The 15,384-nt window shown below is 41.8% G+C and overlaps 2 protein-coding genes across 2 annotated transcripts in view; one reads left to right on the plus strand and one right to left on the minus strand.

The window, feature by feature from the left end:
* The first annotated feature begins 10 nt into the window (after positions 1-10).
* On the plus strand, positions 11-6,326 carry abcg8 (ATP-binding cassette, sub-family G (WHITE), member 8). The gene is made up of 13 exons (XM_019252933.2): positions 11-98; positions 1,561-1,662; positions 1,780-1,927; positions 2,184-2,422; positions 2,561-2,693; positions 3,012-3,281; positions 3,384-3,534; positions 3,690-3,791; positions 3,943-4,142; positions 4,533-4,609; positions 4,759-5,026; positions 5,116-5,243; positions 5,392-6,326. Exons 1-13 carry the CDS (start codon positions 54-56, stop codon positions 5,527-5,529), a joined length of 2,001 nt encoding a protein of 666 aa, XP_019108478.2. The 5' UTR covers positions 11-53; the 3' UTR covers positions 5,530-6,326.
* A 1,264-nt stretch (positions 6,327-7,590) lies between these two features.
* The window catches only part of lrpprc (leucine-rich pentatricopeptide repeat containing), a 51,298-nt gene continuing 43,504 nt past the window's right edge, over positions 7,591-15,384 (minus strand). Inside the window, exons 35-38 of the mRNA XM_019253105.2 lie at positions 12,468-12,539; positions 12,015-12,099; positions 10,748-10,890; positions 7,591-7,887 (exon numbers count right to left, since the gene is read on the minus strand). Of these exons, the coding sequence (XP_019108650.2) occupies positions 7,816-7,887; positions 10,748-10,890; positions 12,015-12,099; positions 12,468-12,539 (372 nt within the window). The 3' untranslated portion in view covers positions 7,591-7,815. The remainder of the gene's footprint in view (positions 7,888-10,747; positions 10,891-12,014; positions 12,100-12,467; positions 12,540-15,384) is intronic.

The following is a 15,384-nucleotide window of genomic DNA, read 5'->3' on the forward strand; positions in this document are numbered from 1 at the left end:
GGGGGGCGTTGACCTCTTGACCCTACAAACATCAGCCACCGACTTGCATCATCATGGACACAGACCCTGGCTTCAATCATGCAAACAGCTCCTCACAGGTCAGTCTATTACATGTGATCACATAAATATTACATACATGTGATCACATAAATTTCAGCATTTTTAGCTTCATTGGTTTTATGTTCCTCTGCTAATATACAGATATAATTTATATATCAAAAATGTTTAAACTTTCTGATTTCTGATTCCTTTCATCCTCACCAGCCACTGAGCTACTCTCCTTGACCGCTGCATAAGCACAGATTTTATTACCTGAACATTGTGTGGCTAAATCAGATCGATAATAATGTGGGTATGTTGGTCAAGAGTCCAGTTTGATTGAAAGCATTTTCAGAGTTTTTGCAGTGTTTCTTGCAATGCAAATACTAGAGGACGTTTGGCCAACCTATGTGTTGACCATCTATTTTTCTGTACAATCATTTGGTTACTTTAGTGTTTAGTGGGTCCTAAAGCTGAAAGAAAAAACACGGACCAGGACGATTTATTTAAAATCTGAAGTCTGGTTTAACAGTTTTACACAGGTTCTACTCTCCTGTGTCAGTCACCACATCTGCCACTATTATTAAAAAGTAGGTTTAGTAGAAAATATAAACATATGCATATAAACCAAGTACTAACACATCAAGAAGCCTGAGCAGGAATGTGTGAAAGTTCACAGTATCTAGAATTTTTAAGTGTAAAATGCACCAAAAAATGGTTTCAAAAGGTGTGTGCTGATGTAACACATTGAGTCAGTAGACTTTGCATTACATTTTTTTGTGTGTTTTATGTTTATTTGATGAGACAAGTTGCAGTCAGCTGGTTTAAACAACTGCATGAATAACGGCAACATTTTGAACATCTGAACCTCAAACATTATCAAACGTGTGCTCATGAAAATCTTTGAAAACTGCATGTTCATGTCGCTAGAAGCCATATCAGCACATTTTACAAGGTCCACAGAATGTAACAGACATACAGTGAACACTACACGTGTATGTTTTATTCCACTGGAGAGATTTAAGGATTATGCAATGGTAATATTAAGGTCATTCTCGAATGGACTCTGCACCCGTGAAAGATCTCAGGCAATTATTTGCACATACAAATGTGATTGTCCAATGAACTAGTTGATAAAGTTCAAATGTAAGATGTGCAGGCATCACATGTGAGTGGATTTTACTTTCAGATTTGAGCTCTTTTTATGTGAGTCTCATGCGTCAGGTGTCACTGGAGGTTTACCAGCTTCTGTCACTTGTATTGTTTTAATCTGTGGATTTCTTTGCAGTGTTTGGTTCAGGGGAACGAATTTGCTCCTCCACAGATTCCCTCATATATTTAATAATCTGTATCTCTGAACAGAAACTTTCAAATCGTGATTCATGAAGACAGTGTCATCACTCTTACTCGTCTTTACTTTCTCAGATTTTATTACATTCTGACCTTTAGAACTGATATGGATATGTATAAAAAATCAGTCCTTGTTTCTATCAAACTCATTGACCTTCTTCCCTTAAACAGCATCAGGATACAGAGTTGTTCTCAACCGAAGAAGACAGCAGTCTCTACTTCACCTACAGTGGAGGGTGCAATGAGCTGGAGGTCAACGACCTGCACTATGAGGTAACTGACAGACAGCCGCTTTGCCCTCATTCGCAGCAATCTTTAGCTCTGAACTTTATTAACCTCTTCATGTCTGTACTTGTGTGTACCTGTGTGTATGTGTGTGTGTGTTTGCAGGTGGATACAGCGGCTCAGATCCCCTGGTATGAGAGGCTGTCTGAGTTCAAGTTGCCATGGGAGATAAAAGGAAACAAGCAGACAGCCATCAACAAGCTCAGCCTCAGAGTCCGCAGTGGACAGATGTTGGCTGTCATTGGCAGCTCAGGTGAGACACACACACACACACACACACACACACACACACACACACACAAAGTTAAGTTCTCCCCTCTCCTTGTGTCATGTGTTACTTTAATTCCTGCTTTAATCTTTCCTGCCAACTTCACTCACTTGTGTATAGTGAGGTGAGGGGTATTCAATTGGTTGCAATTTATAGCCTTACCACTAGATGCTACTTAATCCTACGCACTGGACCTTTCTTTAAAATTGTGCTTTTAAAAACAATCATTATTTTCTCCCAGGTTGTGGTAAAACATCTCTGCTGGACATAATAACGTGCCGTGACGAGGGCGGGTCAATGTCGTCTGGTCAGATTCTGATCAACGGGAAACCCAACACGCCGCAGCTGGTGAAGAAGAGCATCGCTCATGTCCGCCAAGACGACCGCCTTCTTCCTCACCTCACCGTCCGTGAAACTCTCGTCTTTGTCGCCAAACTGAGGCTCCCCACACACTTCACACAAGCTCAGAGGGAACAGAGGGTAAGGTTAGAAGAAAAACTATATCAAGACAGTTCATTATACAAAACATCTTAGTTTGTGCCAGATGTGATGACAGCATCTGCTTCTGTGTGTCATGAAAGACAGATGTTTTAAGTTACACGTGTTTTTCTGCCACAGGTGGATGATGTGATCGCAGAGTTGCGGCTGAGACAGTGTGCTCACACCAGGGTGGGAAACGACTATGTGAGGGGAGTTTCTGGAGGAGAGAGGAGGAGAGTCAGTATAGCTGTCCAACTTCTCTGGAACCCCGGTGAGAGAGACGACAAAAGATCCAACTCTTGGACTTTTGATTTCTCTTGAAGTTTCAGCCTTCCATCTGTCAAGATTTTTGTCTTCTTCACATAGGAGCTGTACAGTTAATGTCAGCTTAAATTAAACAGTTTTATACATGTCACCCTGTGATACCTATAGGGAAAGAAAGTATTGCAGCAGTTTAGACTGACAGGCATAGACATGTTAATGCTGTCACCTACAAAAATAAGACCAAAGGGGGCAGTTCAGGCCAGCAGGCAGGTACAGAGTTGCATCTTTTTTTATGAATTATTAAACTGCTGTTTTTACATTCCAGGTATTTTGATCCTGGACGAGCCCACGTCAGGTTTGGACAGCTTCACGGCCCACAATCTGGTGATCACTTTGTCCCGCCTGGCTCGGGGAAACCGTCTCGTCCTGCTGTCGGTCCATCAGCCTCGGTCAGATATCTTCCAGCTCTTTGACCTCGTCGTCCTGCTGTCGTCAGGTTCGGCCGTTTACTGCGGCGCCGCTCGTGACATGGTACCTTACTTCACTGCCCTGGGATATCCTTGCCCACGATACTGCAACCCCTCTGACTTCTATGGTCAGTGTTTGTGGAGAAGGCTGTGAAAACAGCACGGTGCTTCTTTACAGCAAAATGTTGTTTTTAAAGGCAAGCCTAATTTCTTTGTTGGTGTGTGTTTAGTTGATCTGATCAGTATTGACCGGCGCAGTCTGGAGCAGGAGGCCGAATGTTTGGAGCGGGCCACGGTTCTGGCTGGGAAGTTTATGGAAAAGGTCAGAGACACAGAAGATCATATGTGGAAACCAGACACAGCACCAGCACAAACCGAAAGGTGTGTATGTCTGCGTGTGTTTAGGTAAATCTATGCATTCCTCAACTCCTTTCTGAGGCAAACATCTTTGTGGTTAACTCAGAACATTTGTAAGTAAATCAAGGATTATTAATTACAAACCCAGACGAACTAATCCACTGTTCTCCCGCCTGCAGCCCTCAACAGCTGAGCACGGTGAAAACAGAGGAAGTAATCACTATTTCCAAACAAAAGAACAGACTGCCTGGCAGACTGCACCAATTCACCATCCTCATCAGGTAAACACCACACATACAGGAGTGGGTCCCAACTTTGTTTGGTCTGTTGTACAACCCTGTCAGATGGATGTAGAACCCGATCTTTGACACCAAGAATCGTGTTGAAAATGTGTTTGTTAAACTAGATCTGTCATTTATCTATCCCTCCCAGGCGTCACATGTATAATGACTATAGAGACCTGGTCACCATATTGGTCCACGGCTTCGAGGCCCTCCTCATGTCACTGCTGGTCGGTTGTCTCTACTACGGGGCCGGAGAAGAACGTCTGTCCATTCAGGACACAGTGGCGCTCCTCTACATGATCGGTGCTCTCACGCCATTCGCCGTCGTGCTGGACGTCATAGCTAAATGTGAGTAATTGCGGCATATAAAACTTGAGACGTGCTTTTTTATTTGTCTCTTTTCTACATCTTATCTACGTCTAATTTAGGAGATAGCGAGACTATTAAGAATCAAGTTTAAGTCAGGTCAAAGTCAAGTGACAGCAAAAGTTATAGTGGTTCAAAGTTCGCTCATGGCTCAGAGTTAAATATTTGAACAGGCCTGAGAAATAAAGAAAGTCTCTAAAAAAAACCTTTGAAACTTTGATTCACTGTGCAAATACGACATTTATGTAGCTGGGAGTCTCTGTAACTTGAACTCCCCGTGTGATATTTGTTACTTCGCAGCATCTTTAAGGCAGTCTGATATCAGAGGTTATAATGTGGCGCCTCATCAGATTGACTTAATGTTCCCTGCAGGTCACACAGAGAGAGCCATGCTCTTCCATGAGCTGGAGGACGGCATGTACTCCGTCAGCTCCTACTTCTTTGCCAAGGTGAGCCTCCTGCAGCTCCAGTAGGGGTCAGTCTTGATCCATGCTGGAGTTGCACTTCAGTGTAATGTTGCACCCAGGTGATGTACAGTACTCTAATGTACTGTGCATGCAGGATCAACACTGAACATGTGTGCTTTCTCCACATTCAGGTCCTGGGGGAGTTACCCGAGCACTGTGTGTTCACCTTGGTGTACGGCCTGCCTATCTACTGGCTGGCCGGGCTTAACGAAGCCCCAGAGCGTTTCCTGCTGAACTTCCTGCTGGTGTGGCTGATGGTTTACTGCAGCCGAGCCATGGCTCTGTTTGTCGCTGCCGCGCTGCCTACCCTGCAGACCTCAGCCTTCATGGGCAACGCCTTGTTCACCGTCTTCTACTTGACTGGAGGTTTTGTCATCAGCCTGGAGAATATGTGGCTCGGTGAGGAGGTGGATTGAAGAATGTGTGCCAGCTTGAGGGAAAAAAAACAAATGTGATGTTTATACCTGTGTATGTTTTTGACTCCCCAGTGGCTTCATGGTTCTCTCACGCTTCCTTCATGCGTTGGGGTTTTGAGGGCATGCTGCAGGTGCAGTTCAGAGGCAACAAGTACCCCATCACCATCTCAAACATCACCATCAGTGTTGATGGCATACACGTGAGTCAGAAACATGAAAATACAAAGTCAGACATGGGTTTTTATTCAATTTAGGGTTGTGATTTCAATACTTTTTAAAATTAGGATAGTATTTTGGGTAAAAAATAGACAAACTAACATCTTTCTTTACCATCTCTTTGTTTTTCAGGTGGTAGAGGCCATGAAAATGAACCAGTACCCTCTGTACTCGTGCTATCTGGTCCTGCTGGCAGTCTGTCTGTGCTTCATGGTGCTCTATTACGTGTCCCTAAAATTCATCAAACAGAAGTCCAGTCAAGACTGGTGAACACATCTGGATGAGTTTCAACCATCTGTGACCAAACACTGTCTGATATCACACACAACCTCAGGGACAGGTTTCACTTCAGGAAGTGTGTTTTCTTTCATCAATGGGAGGAAATAATTTGGGTTGTAGTTCGACTGGTTCGACACTGAGCCACGCTTTCCATTACAGTGAAAAGGGTGCTTAATTTAGGGGAGGAAAGTTTACAATTTCACAATAATTTCAACATCAGAAACTCCTTTGTAAAGGCAGAAACACATACAGTAATCACCAGTAGTCGAAACAATTTTTTATATATATCTAATGTTAACAGTTTAAATATAAGAATAATTCAGATTTATGTAAGAAAAGAAAGTTGTGCTCACTTTGAAGTACTTTGCGCAGTACCACTGTCTGCTGCTGGATGGCAGCAGAACACTGCAGTATCATCAGAGTTAGATTTATTGCATTCTCTCTCTCTCTCTGCTCCGTCTTGGCAAACGATTAGAGCGCCACTTTGGCAGATATCCATCTGCAGCTTTCGCTTGTTCCATTTTCAATCTTCTTTTTTTCTACATCTTTATCTTTTTTTGTATATGTAAGGTTATTAAGCTTAACAATGTGTGTGCCAGTATACAGAGCACTGAAAAAAACAGCAGAGTAGAGATTTAGTAAGTCACACTCTGTAAAAAAAAAAAGAAGAGCTTGTACTGTGTCCTCATAGATTGAAGATTATGTAAGCTGTGTGTTTTTGCACTGGTGCAAAAGCCTGATAAATATTTTACCGACATGGTTCAAGTCCAAATTAGTAAAGTATTCAACAAATTGCTCCATTTAAGTGTGTTTATTTCTGTGCCATCATTCAGCTACATTGTGTCCTCATTTGTGCAGTTTCATATAACAAATAATATTTACAATATGATTTTTTCAGCCTTCAAATTGTTTTTTTATGTTTAATAATAAAGGGAATATCAAGCAGGTAACATCACGATGAGCTAAAATGTTCCTCGTGTTCCCTGATGTTTATGCAACAATATCTTGTTTTTCAAAGAACAAAAACACAACTCTGCTCAGCACAGTTTTAAAAATCCAAGTCAAATGTACTCTTTTAATGAACATATATGTCACTTTATAAGAACTTTCAAAACAAGCTCTGGTTCCCAACAAAAGCTTCAGATGACCATGTTACCTTTTCTGCATCTTAATTTGTATCCTGTAGGGGGTACACTACTTAATTCATTGAGAAAAATTAAGACATTTGCACCTGATATGGCAGACATTAGCATTGTCCACATACATACTAATTCAAAGTGGGTATAGGGGAATAAATTGTGTAATGACATAAAATATAATCAAAAGTATATGCCCATGAAAAAACCCAGATTTTTGAACAACTATTCTTCAATAATGCAATGACAAAAGTATTCAGATCCTTTACTTTAGTAAAAGTATCAATACAATGTAAAAATGCTCAGCGAGTAAAGTCTTGAATTTTGAATCTTGAGCACAGAAGCATTATTAATAAATATCAAGTTAAAGTACTCATTATGCTGCAGAACGTCTCCTATTTTAAGACTAACGATGCATCATATTTCATAAAATGTTTGTAGATTTTGTGTCTACAATTTGAGTCAGATACTTAAAGTAGAAGTAACTCAAAAAGTAAAAGTAGTTGGGACACCCGGGCTGCACACAACTGGAAAAAGAACTGACTGAGTGCAAATGTATATTTTAAAAAGCGCCATAAATAAAATGTACAATTTCAAACAGTATAGTACTGTATATATATATGCAGGAAAGTTACAGGTGGCATTGAAAACCTTACTTCATTCTAGTTAGTTGTTTCGTGGTGTTGTGCATAGAAGATGAACTTTATTGAATTTTCACACGTGTAGATCCAAAAATACATGGTGGAGCGATCGGCAGCCATGTAGCAATGCCCTCCAACCACGTCCAGATCCCAACCCCAGTCCCTTTGGACTAAGCTACAGACTGACCCATCTTTAATATATTTAGCTGCACTTGTCCTTCACCAGCTGCACTAACACAAACCTCTTAAACCACACAAGATTCAGACACAGAGTGTGGATTCCTAACATCGTTTATTTGCATAAATACTTCTGTACATTCTCAACATCATCTTCATCATCTTCAACATTATCAATAGCGCAGTGGACAGAGTGGAACACCCAACAGCTATAACACAATACTCCAAATTTTAGCTCAAACAACTTATATATAAAAAAAAAAAAAGCAAGGAAAGAACAGTGGGATTTGGATGGAGGTAAGGACGAGGGTGTGGATGAATCTCTACTCCTCAGCCTGGGTCCTGGCTTTGTCGACTTTCTCTTTCAGCTTGTCTGCATAAAACTTAAAGGACTCCTGGAAAGAGAAAGAAAGATAATTTAGCATCAGACACACAGCGTGAATGTTCACCTGCCCTGTAGTGAGGCTGTAAGGTGTGTAGGGCTCCTCCGGGGGTTTGTCTAAAATAGTCTCCACCCTCCAAACAGGTTGTCTCGTTTCATCTTTAAATCCCCATTAATACACAAATAAGGGATTTGTAGCACACTCCCCAAACACACACTCTGTCTGGATCAAACCGCTGATTAATTAGCCAGGAACAGAGGCAAAGTGTTGTTGTTTTCTGCAGATTAAACCCGCTTCTTACATTGTATGTTTGCTTTATTAATGTAGTAATTAATGCTGATGAACAGCTCCTAGATCCTGGCAGGGGTTTCAAAGCGTCAAGCTCGCCGTAATCACAAAAACACTTTCTCACTAGATTTGGGGGGTTTTTTTTGTCCAGGTTTGGAAATGTCTGTTTCAGATTTTGTCTGAACACACAGTGCAGCTGAAAGAAATTTCATCTGTGGTGCTCAAAAGCGATTAGAAATTAAAATTTGTGTCCCGGATACTCACTCCTGGATCTCAGTGTGAACACTAGAGCTCTTTTCTCCTGAAGAAATGGTCCCTTTTAATTACTGCACCAACTTGCAGTAAATTTCTTTTTTCGACTTGATAAATGTCTGAGGTGGGCAATCGCGATGTGATCATTTGCATAACTTGACAAATTGCTTTATGAAGTTACCTGTTCTGCTTCATTTGTGGGCACGATTCATTTACAAAAATGTTTAATCAAGAGTTAAAAAAGGAGAAATTCAGTAGCGGATATTTGGCAGCGTGAGAGGACCCAAAAGAAAGAGAAATATCACAGAACCGAGCTGTGAAATAAAGAACGAATGGTTTGATGTGAAGATAGTTTTGATTTAATTATTTTAAAGGCCTGGTTTAGACCAAATCTGACACTGTGATTGAACAGGGGTACTGTGTATCGGCTGCAGAGAAGTGGAGCCAGAATCAACTTTTTTGGAGAAATGCAACCTGATGTCACGCCGCAGTGGCCAAATTGACGATCAGACTGAACGAATCCGTCCGCGGTCAGCCTGAAATGTCTCTGAAACGGAGCGCTCTCCAGGTGGAGTTCATGAACTAAACTACAGTTCTAAATCTGTGTCTTTGGTTTATGTCCGATTGTTTGAAAGAGAGCGAGAACGCCTGATTTGGTCTGACGTAGGGCATAAAACTGAAAAGGTGGTCAAAGGGACGTGACAGTCAGTGATAAATGAGAGAACATCCACCATTAGGTTACAGGTGATGTCGAGGCGTAACAGAGGCTCTGAGGCAGCTGTTTACTCACTCGAGCCAGTGAAATCTAAAGAGAGGAGAAACGATAGTGGACGTGAACTGGACCTTTAAGAGCGAACGTTTCTGAGACGTACTGCTGTGGAAAAATGTTGTACAACCTAAATACATATGTATAAATATAGAAGAAGGTTTTTACTGTTTGTAGAAACTTCTTAGTACCGTAACTGTTCACCTTACCCTCTCCTTGCAACTCTTCTGGCTCTCCTCTGCTTCTAAAACATCACTTAACTATCCTGACATTGAGTGAATAATGCAGCAGCTCCTCTGCCTTCATCCCTCCTTCCCCTTCTATCTTTGCACTGCAGGTGAGTGATGGGAAGGTAAGAGGTGAGCTTCGTCCTACACCTGCCTCCAGGGGACGGCGCATTAAAGTGCTGAGGCTGAGAGGGCCCGTGTGTGTGTGTGTATTTATACGAGTGTGTGAGTCAGCCTCTGCCAAAAATAGGGCTACATCAACTTACAAAATGTGCAATGTGCTGAAATGCTCAAAAACACTAGGAGCTAGAAAAAGAGAGTGCCTATTGCAGTGACACCATCTCGCTTACACAATATATGTACTCTGTGACTGCGGGGCACAGTTTCTGACACACACACACACACACACGGCTAGCTCCAGGCCTATTTATACTGAACTACCCTGAGCAGGCAGACTGCTCTGTCACATTACTATGGCACACACAGACCAACGCACACGCACACAAACAATGGCACACATTAAGACACCGGGCGGACAACTGCCAGCACAAGTTAGGAGCTGCGTGTGTGTGTGTGTGTTTTTGTATTTGTTGTTCAAGTCTGCATGGTTACGTTGCTTCCTCACAGCGACACTATAGAAGATCTACAAGGGTTCAATTAATGTGAGACTGGGTGTAATAAACAAATATTAACTACATGCTGTGGCTCTGGAGGTAGTGTGGTTCGATCCCCGGCTCCTCCAGTCTGCGTGAACAATGCTGCCCCATCGCAGTTTGTGAATGTGTATGAACGGTCACCTGATGAGCAGTTGGTACCTCACATGTCATCAGTGTATGAATGTGTGAATGAGATGTGTAGTGTTAAAGCGCCTTGAGTGGTTGGAAGACTAGAAAAGCACTAACAGACCATTTATTTTAATTCCAACTCATGATTTGTGATGATTCGCTGCTTATCTTTGTCTTCTTTGATTGTAAATCGACCATTTAAAAAAAAAATTGGACTCTTTGTGGAACAAAAACAGGAAATTTCATCACAACACTTTGAAGCTCAGGAAACATTTTTCCGTTTTCTCGCATTTTACTGATTATTTGAGAAAATAAATGGCGGAAAAATCGATAACTAAAATAATCAGCTGATAAGTTGCATCTGAAATTTTTAACCACAGCTACCCGCCCCTCTGTACTTCTCTGTGGAGTGCATGTAAATTTAAATCCTTAACATTTCTCCTAAAACAGTACATTCAGATACATTCTGCCGAACATTCGTAAACGCTGGATCCAATCACGTTTGCAACTGAGTGACAAAGTGCGTCCTTCCTCTGTGTGTGTGTGTGACTCACGGGGGGCTCGTGGAAGGGCGCCGTCTCTTCTGCGTTGCGGTAAAGCACAGCCAGACGTTTGAGTGACAGCTCGTCCATGACCATCCCCTCCTTCTGAATCTGCTCATACAGAGCCTTGGCTGATGATAAGTCCTTATCCATAACTACCAGATGAGGAGGAGAGAGAAGAAATGTCAGGCGAATGAAACACACAAAACTCGACATGTCAAATCCTTATTTGAATGTAGACATTTAGAAAATAAAATGACAGGGTTTGCGTGTGTACAAAGTGTGTGCATCGTATTTACTGGTGACGGGATAATCCGGCTCTTTCTTGTTTTATCATCAACTGATTGGCACATGTATACTTGCTTTTGCCAACGCACAATAATTCAAAGTTTTCCTCCCAATTGTGGAGTAACCATGGAGCAGAGGAGACAGAAAGAAGACGCAAACAGTTCACCAGCACTTACAAAAATCTGAAGTCTGAGGGTCAGCTTTGAGAGAACTAATAAAGCAATTTCAAGACAAAGTCTGAGGGCACCAAAATACGTTCATACAAATTTAAATATCAGATAATTACGATATGATAGAGCTGAAATCTCTCTGTCTCTCTTCAGGTAGATGTCATGTTGGTGTGAGTCAAACATCTGTGAATCTGAAGTGTAGCTGTCAGAAGTCAAACTAAGGTCTGTACTGTCAAAAAAAGAAAAGCAAGTGGAAGAGAGACGAGGGGAAAAGAAAAAGTACAAAGCCGGGGCAGAGAACAGAGGCGAGCGGAGCATCTCTAATTGTGTCCCCTACGGCTGCCTTGACCGCCCGGCTACCTAATGCTAATTAAATAGTCATGTCAGCTCATCCTCTGGTGTGACATGTACCAAAGAGGGGAGACGGGAGGGCGGGAAGGTGAAGAGAAAGGGAGCGCACGAGGGGAGGATGTAGGTAAAGAAGAAAATATAGACAGAGGGTGGAAAAAGAAAAAAAAAAAAGAGGGGGGAGAGGGCAAGACGTGACGGAGAGAGGAGGAAAAAAAAAAGAAAAAGTTGAGTGGTGGACCGTGTTGCGATTAGAACGCTAGGCTAGCCAGGACAGCTAACTCATTAGAGGACATGTGTTCCTCTAACCCCTGAATGTCACATAACACACCACGCCTTGACCTGATGCATTGTTAATGTGTCTGCTAATGTTGACTTAGACACAGGCCAGCGAGCCGCCTGCTGAAAATGTGTGAACATGTGTGTGTGTGTGTGTGTGTGTGTGTGTGTGTGTGTGTGTCTGTGAGACTTACAATGACATTTCATCAGGTACGAGGTCACCACTTCCTTCTCGACCAAGTCTGGAATCAGGCTCAGCAGGGTCTTGATCTTGCCCACCTGTGCAGACAAACATTATTAAATAACATACGTGAGCAATGTCCGCGTGTTAGTTTATGACGTGAATTGTCAAGGTTTTGTTGCCATGACCCCGACACTCAGTATCTGATGTTAAAATAAGTTTTTGATACAAAAGTTGAAGATGTTCTGAGTTTTAGTTGCGTACAATTGCCTTAAAACTACATTTCATATCACACAATATCATCAAACTGTCTTATATTACATTTTATATTGAAGTTAAACTTTATAAAGACAGTTTAAGATTTTAAAGGGTTTCATTTTTGTAGTTTTGACCATCTATCAGTCATTACTCATGACTTAAATGTAAAAAAAACATGTGGATTGTAACGAGAATGTGTGATTGTTACCTGTCCAGGACTCTGCGCCTTTCGAGCCATGTAGGATATCATATCTTTCTGTTCAGCCAAGGCGCTACAGCGCTACGGAGACACAAAAGAGACAAGAGACGTTATTTTCTCCCTCTTAGGAAGTCAGAACGACCAGTGCTCTTCACACACGTATTCATATAAAAACACTCAGGTTAAAGGTTGATTATGGATTTAATAACGACTCTTTCCTTTATGAATCACTTCTGAATGCATAATTATCACCATTCAGTCACAAGAAGGCCATATTTAGTACTAACTGCATAGCTTTAAGATTTTTAAACAATTACTAGAGACATGAAGTCAAATAAGATAATTAATCTGTCATCGTTACTGAGGTTTGAATTCTTCGTGGCCGTTCTGTCTCTTCTCTTAACACTCACAAGTAGATTACAACAAAGAAATTATTAAAAGCTGATGGAGATTTAACAAACCACACAACATAAAAATACTTTCTTTGGATCCCTAAAAAGATTTGACTGAGCAGGACGATTAAAACTTTTTAGAACTCGTACATTTTAGGCATTTTCTCGACAGCAGTTATTACTCATTCACTCACTCATTATTACTCAGTAAGCATATCTGTGATGAGCTAATATTGTCCAATATATCAGCACGAGGAAATGCTAAATGTGGAGAATAATCCCTTTGCATTAATTCCCTGCAGTGAGACACGTTCCATATTGGCAACGATGCTGATAAAAAAACAACAAATGAGCAATTTTAGCAAACCAACCTTAATAACAACACGTTGAGAAACTGAGTTAAGAATTTGGAGATGCGTGTACGTTATGAAGAAAAGCCGTGCATGACTGCTTACGATGAAAACACGCAAGCATACATACAATATATAGAGTGTGTGTGTGTGTGTGTGTGTGTGTAGGAGATGCATTAAGGTTGCTGTGCCCCGAGAAAGTGAGTGAGTGTGTTCTCCTGGCTGAGCAGCAATGAGGTCCGATTACTAGCCAGTCGTGAACTAACGTGTTACACTCCCTTCTCCACCTCGTACAGAATTAAAAGCGAGTGGCCTGTGAGGCTTTTAACGGGGCGACACACACACACACACACACACACACACACACACACACACACACACACACACACACACACGGCAGAATGGTTTTAGTACAATCAGGCAATTAGACCAACACTGTGCCACTTCACTCAACTTTGCTCTGCGCTCTCACTCTCTCTCTCTATACACAACGACCACTCCCAAAGGTAACACCACCACCACCGACCGGGCTTACCGTCTCCCCCGCTTCTCACTGCCTAAAAGCTCGGGATACCCAGGGAATGCTTCCCTTCCTTTTCCTCAATCACTCCTCCCAAACACACACACACACACACACACACACACACACACACACAAGCAGTTGTGGAGTCCATACAGCGTCTGCCTCGCTGCTTCCCTCCGTCACTTGTTTCACTTCTTAATGACTAACTTCATCCCCCTCGCGCTCCCCCCTCGCTTCTCACCGCCGACCTCACCTCCTTCTCTCCCGATAGCCTTGTCATCATTATTGTCAGCTCGCCTACTTAAAAGCTTTTCAGAGTTTTTGGTCCTGCTTCACTTATGACGGGATGGGGGAGACGGGATGCTTACCCTGCAGTGACCCTGTGGAAGATCGGGGCGGTGAGACAAATGGGACCTTGTAGTTGGACTTTCTAACACCACGAGCACTTGTTCCTGGATTTTTGTTGTCTTGCGAGTTTAAGAGGCCTGACACCCCGACTATGTATGAGTGGGTTTCTATTTCAAGTGCTGAAACAACAAATAGTGCTCAATATTCATGATTAAAATGTCATCTTCAGTTCAAGCAGCAAGATTTAAACCCAGTGATTAAGGTGTGACTCGTTTTCTGCTTTTTAAATCAGTGCTGCCTCCAAATGTACACTTTTTTTTCATTTTAAAGTTTTAAATGTACGTAAAGTACTTTGAACTGTGTATGAACTGTGCTAAATAAATAAATTTGCCTATAGGAATTGTAAAATTCGATGTTACTGTATATGACGTTGCAGCACAGACGGATGACTTGACGATCATCCTCCCTCTGTATCTACTCGATCTTCTAAAATTAAACCATAAACCTTAAAGAGAGAAAGTGTGTGGGGGAAAAAGAAATGAGCTCAGATGCATATCAAGCAAGAAGCATATTATAGCTTTGGAATCATGTAATCCATAGTTTGTGTTTAAATAGTGATGAAGATGAGAGTAGGAAGAAATGTATCTGTTCATTAACATGCATGCTCGTCAGACATCCCTGTTTAAAGATTGAGAGCGGTAATCACTCAAGATGTCAGTCAGGAAAGAAGAGGCAGCAACATGTCTGAGTGCATCTGCAGTGCTTTTCATCCCAACATCATACAGTTTGTACACCCGCTCCTATGTGTAACCTTGTTTGTAGTGTTCAGTGCGGTCTCCTGGCCCTGATCGGCACCAGATGATGAGGCCACGGCCACCACCGCCGCCATCTCTTTACTGGAGACATGGAGGATCCAGATCGGAGCAGCACCCGGTCCAACCCTCCAGTCCACCAGACCCGATTTGAGCTGACAGTCATGGAGGCTGAATGTTAATCAGTGTACTAAGTTAGTTCTAGCTGAGGTACTTGGCTACCTGGGTACAGAGATCTAGCTGATTTGCAAAGAGGTTTATTTTTAATTTAATAAAAAGGATAGTGACATTTTTCTTTTTGATTTCGTTAAAATAGCTTGGACTGATTTTTATGATTTTTTATTTTTAGAGGACTCAACTTCCTTTTGGTTATATTTATTTCTTTGGTTTGAACAGCATCTGCTCGACCCTTGTGCTTCACCTCACCTCTTTTTGTTGTATTATAATTAATCTAAATTCCTGGTAATAAATAAATAATAACCTATTGATTACTGGTTTTAT

Source organism: Larimichthys crocea, chromosome III (genome assembly GCF_000972845.2).
Source record: "Larimichthys crocea isolate SSNF chromosome III, L_crocea_2.0, whole genome shotgun sequence".
Lineage (NCBI taxonomy): Eukaryota > Metazoa > Chordata > Actinopteri > Sciaenidae > Larimichthys > Larimichthys crocea.

What these genes read in the sequence shown, in the direction of transcription:
- abcg8 (XM_019252933.2), top strand. Translation starts at nt 54, where the DNA reads ATGGACACAGACCCTGGCTTCAATCATGCAAACAGCTCCTCACAG. An exon ending in AAGCTCAGAGGGAACAGAGG is followed by an intron (nt 2,423 to 2,560) that starts GTAAGGTTAGAA and finishes TTTCTGCCACAG; the next exon opens with GTGGATGATGTGATCGCAGA. An exon ending in CCTGGAGAATATGTGGCTCG is followed by an intron (nt 5,027 to 5,115) that starts GTGAGGAGGTGG and finishes TTGACTCCCCAG; the next exon opens with TGGCTTCATGGTTCTCTCAC.